Raw genomic sequence first — 5,050 nt, 5'->3', positions numbered from 1 at the left:
AACGGACGACTAAAGTTCACACACATAATGCTATGTGTATCCGTATAATATACACATACATACATGCGTATATAGGTATGTATGTACGCATATGTACACATCTATATAAGTATGTATGTGTTGTGTACACATATTTCATGCGACTCACTATTCATTCACTTACATATCCTCTCTCTCTCTCTCTCTCTCTCTCTCTTATTTAACGACAGTAAATAAGAAGCGCCACCGCCACCACCACCAGCCACCGCCGCGGCCATAACCATGATGGAAGCCATTACATTGTCCGCGGCCATCGCGCCGCCGTGGCGCCACCAGTCCTCCGCCTCCGCCCCATCTCTTCTCCTCCTTCCCCGCCACCACCGCCTGCGCCGCCGCCGCCGCATCATACTGGCCGCCTCCTCCCCTCCTGAGCACCTCGACTCGCCCGCGGAGGAGCCGCCGACGCGCCCCGCCGCCGCCGCCGCCGCCGGAAGGCGCCACGTGCTAGCAGGAGGAGGCGCCGCCCTGGCCGCCGGCGTGGCCTTACCCAGCGGCAGCTACAGCCCCTGGAACGCCGCCACCGCCTACGCCGCCCCCGTCCAGCCCCCCAACCTCCGTCAATGCGAGACGCCCATCGACCCCGGCAACGGCGCCCCCGCCGTCGACTGCTGCCTCCCGGTCTCCCCCACCATCACCGACTTCATCCTCCCCACAACCCTCCCCCTCCGCCTCCGCCCCTCCGCCCACGCCGTCGACGCCGCCTACACCGCCAAGTACGCCCGCGCCGTCCAGCTCCTCCGCCAGCTCCCCTCCACCGACCCGCGCGCCTACTCCCAGCAGGCCAACGTCCACTGCGCCTTCTGCGACGCCGCCTACGACGAGAACGGCACCACCATCGAGTACCAGGTCCACAACTCCTGGCTCTTCTTCCCCTGGCACCGTTGGTACCTCTACTTCCACGAGCGCATCCTGGCGTCGCTCATCGGCGACGACACCTTCGCCATTCCTTTCTGGAACTGGGACGCCGCCTCAGGCTACACCATCCCGCCGATCTACGCCGCCGCCTCCTCCGGCAGCGGCGGCGCAAACCCGAACCCGCTCTACGACGCCAATCGCAACCCCGCCCACTTGCCGCCCAAAGTCGTGAACCTCAATTTCAACTTCACCGAGAACAACCTCAGCCCCGCCGCCCAGCTCGCCGCCAACAACAGCATCATGTACCGCCAGTTGGTCACCAACTCCAAGACGCCGTCGCTCTTCTTCGGCCAGGCCTACCGCCAGGGCGCCGCCGCCGCCCCCGGCGGCGGGACGGTGGAGAATGTGCCGCACGGCACCGTCCACATATGGACAGGGAACCCTGCAAACCCTAACGACGAAGACATGGGCACCCTCTACTCCGCCAGCAGAGATCCCATCTTCTTCGCCCACCATGCCAACATCGACCGGCTGTGGGAGGTCTGGAAATCGCAGGGCGGCCGCCGCACCGACCTTACCGATCCCGATTACCTGAATGCCACTTTCCTCTTTTACGACGAGAAGGCCAATCTGGTTAGGGTTCGGATCGGAGATGCCCTAGATCCTGCTAAGCTCGCATACAGATACCAGGACGTGCCTAATGCTTGGCTCACCCGATCATCTTCATCGGTGGCGAATGCGGCGGCGCTCAATTCCGGCCCCGCCGGTGGCGTGCCGCCCCCCGCCATGGCCGGTAAGCTCCGGGACAAGATCAAGGCTGAGCTGAAGGAGTTCAAGGCCGACCTGAAGGAGTACAAGGAGCGGGTGGAGCGGAAGCTGGAGAAGATCGTGAGCTCGCTCGTGAGGCGGGGCCGGAAGGTGAAGGAATCGGACTTCGACGAGGAGATCCTGGTGCTGGAGGGGGTGGAGGTGCCGACAGATGAGAGGGTGAAGTTCGACGTGTACATCAATTTGCCTGGACCCGAGGCGGAGAAAGCGGGTTGCGACGTGCCTGAGTACGCTGGCTCCTTCTTCAATGTCCCGCGCCTTGGCCACAAGATGGGCGGGGACGGCCACAAGAAGAAGCTACGCAAGTCCAACTTCCGGATCGGGATTGGTGGGGTCCTCAACGAGCTCGGGATCGAGGATGACGATGACTTCTCCGTCACCATCGTGCAACGTACCGACACGTCCATCCCCGTCTCCGTCGATAAGATTCGGCTCGAATACGAGTGAGAAAGAAAGAGACGTGTGATCCGAGGAGCTCGTGTCCCCGACCCCCCCACATATGTGTGTGTGTGTGTGTGGGTAATGGGACATATAGCATTCATTGGATCCTAGCTCTCTATGCAAGGATGAATGCCCAAGGAAAGAGGCAGTGCATTTGTTTTTCTTCTCATTAATGTATGTAAAGTCTTTGCTTAATAGAGTGTTTTGTTAATAATATATGGAATGATTTGAGTTACAATTTAGGAGTCAGGCATCGGCTCCGCTTAAGCCTGAATCGAGCCGTCAAACTGTTTTAAAAATGATTGAATGATTTAGCGGTTTGAGCTCAGTTTGGAATGCCTCAAGCCAAACTGAACCGTTTTGGGCTAAACCAGGTCCCAAACCGGTTAAAAAGCTAATTGGTTTGATTGAAGTGTCTTAGGCTTAACCGGTTTAGGAGTTGGTTTGGTTCAAGTTTGAAAACTCCCATACTGGTTAAGGCTTAACCAGTTTGGTTTGGACAATGCCAAATCGGTTAAGCAAAAACTGAAGAGGTTGCGCCGCTTCCTTGTTACAATCTTGCCAAACCCACAAAAGACACAATGCTTCATTGGGTTGTCACTATATAGCTTACCAGAACTAGATCATTCATTGTGTCCAAATATTGATGTCCAATGAATGTTCCTCATTTCTCCATCCACATGTTAATCACGATAGTTTAGAGCCTTGTGCTCTTCCATTTGAGCTAGGCTGACTCGATGAGCTAAAAGTACACTTTTACTTTTAAATATCTAAATTTGGATGAACATTCAACACGATTGATGCCCATTGACCATGAGCGTTTGTGCCCTTCAATCTGAGCTAGGCAGACCCAATGTGCGTGTGATGCCCGTTGACAATTTTCAATTTTACTACCATCTATGAAACTTTGAAGTTGATGTGGGTGAGTATCGCAACAAAGAATTATGGTTATAGAGAATTCTGATGAAATGAGCTAGACACGAATGGGAAATATGTAAGAGAAATGGATTTCATCATCACATTCAATTTCCCCTCCTCGTAGACTTGTCGAATCAAATGATTGGACACCATCTTCAAGTCTCTCAATTAGTGGACCTCACCACATATGTTCTATCGATCAAGGAATATGCATTTGACCTAGACGGTGATAAACGAACAACGAAGGTGCATTTTGTTGAGACGATGAAGACGTCTCTTACGACTTTATGTGATGCAAAATTTTAATGTAGTAGACCACATGTGGTTTATGTGATGGAAATGTTAATCTAAGAGGTAGGCCATATTTCCTTATATTTGAGTCGATCCATTAGGTGACCTTGACACATCTGAATAATGAACATTATCTTGAGTCGTGGGATTTTTTTCCTTCAACTTTACTTATCTTGATTAGAAAACAAAAATGTTATGACATTACTTATTTATGAAAAACAACACCCACATAAAAAAGAATGCAGAATGCGCCACAATTTTCAACATGGAAAATCTTCTAGGAGTGATAAAACACTAGAACCAGTCCAGAAAACTATCCACCATTTGTAAATAAAAAAGGTCCAACGTTATTAAACTGGACAAAGCAAGAACACCACAAAAAGCTCATTGCACACAAGGAATGACAAAGGTGATGATACCCAAAAGTGTCAACATTTGCTAAATCGTGTTGCTTTGCCCTTTGCCCCCCTTTTCTCACTTTAAAAAATGTGACCATATATACATATATATTATGTGAACATTTACTTGTGTCCATGGCCCATTCACACACATAAAGCATATGACTAGACTTGTCCATGGACGATGTATCTTCATAATGTATTGATCTTTGATAACACACTCATGTTAGAAGCCAAGTTTAGTCTTGAATAGCAAACTCACTATCTATCCATAATGCTGAGATGATTTGAATATTATTGATAATGAGGAATGAGGATAACAATCTCCTACCTTGTAAGCGTTCTTGTTGGTGGCTAGAAGATTCTTCGTCCTACTCCTTGAAGATGTAAACTCTTGCAAAATATGAATCTACATTTAATGAGACTTTTTGTTGATTAACACAATATGCCATATTCTCTTACCAATTTTATTCATTAATACATATATATACTCATGTTAAAATTTCAAGATAGAGAACATCCTGGACTGTTAACTTTTAAGGCAACCTCATGTCCATAAACTACAATTTGTTAGATGAAGTTGTAGTTGACCGGTAAACAATCAATCTTTAGGAACCTCCAGCTAATAAAGTTTTTTTATATGATAAATAAAGGCCAATTTAGTATGAATAATTCATTAGATCAAATTGGTGGGGTCATTGAAATAGAAGGCATATAAAAATGGGGCTCCATACAAGGCGTGCACCAGGATTTCAGATAAAATGCAAAAAATTCCACCAATTAGGCTAGTGACTTTGATTGCAAGAAATGTGAGATTGTTGTGGTAAATACTGAAGTAGCATCAAATGGTAGCATTATCCTCAATATGTTACAAACCTAAGTATGGACTTACAACAAGATTATGGAGTATGACCTATTCATTGCTCTACAAAGAATTGACCAAATTGATACATTTAAAAAATAAGACTTCACATGCAAGGCACAATCTCGTGCATTTGGACTTTGTTTGGATATGTATTGATAATTTATGGATTGATACTTGGAGATTTGGAAGAAAGTAATTACTAGACAATAAGTTTTGAAGGAGAGTTTATAAAGAGAATGTCGTACTTCAAGAGAAAGCAAAGATTTAAAAAGAAGCAAATTATCTCGTAAAAACATGCATTCCATTTACCCTTTGTCAAAACAATGAAAGATCTTGAAAGAGAATCGTTACTTATATTAAAAAAACACATACTTCCCTTGTATATTTGTTAAGTTATTCTTCACAAAACCTTTAA

At 47.4% G+C, this 5,050-nt stretch overlaps 1 protein-coding gene across 1 annotated transcript; it reads left to right on the top strand.

Moving 5' to 3' along the window:
• Nucleotides 1-246: 246 nt before the first annotated feature.
• Nucleotides 247-2,377, top strand: LOC147855525 (polyphenol oxidase I, chloroplastic-like). The gene has a single exon (XM_087330247.1). It carries the CDS (start codon nt 262-264, stop codon nt 2,167-2,169), a length of 1,908 nt encoding a protein of 635 aa, XP_087186373.1. The 5' UTR covers nt 247-261; the 3' UTR covers nt 2,170-2,377.
• Nucleotides 2,378-5,050: the final 2,673 nt, after the last annotated feature.

Source organism: Azolla caroliniana, unplaced genomic scaffold (genome assembly GCF_043228905.1).
Source record: "Azolla caroliniana isolate FFs.n. ecotype wild unplaced genomic scaffold, voAzoCaro1.0.p SCAF_14, whole genome shotgun sequence".
NCBI classification, from domain to species: Eukaryota; Viridiplantae; Streptophyta; class Polypodiopsida; order Salviniales; family Salviniaceae; genus Azolla; species Azolla caroliniana.
Note: the sequence above shows the minus strand (reverse complement) of the source record. Positions and strands in the feature narration are given on the sequence as shown.

What these genes read in the sequence shown, in the direction of transcription:
- LOC147855525 (XM_087330247.1), top strand. Translation starts at nt 262, where the DNA reads ATGATGGAAGCCATTACATTGTCCGCGGCCATCGCGCCGCCGTGGCGC.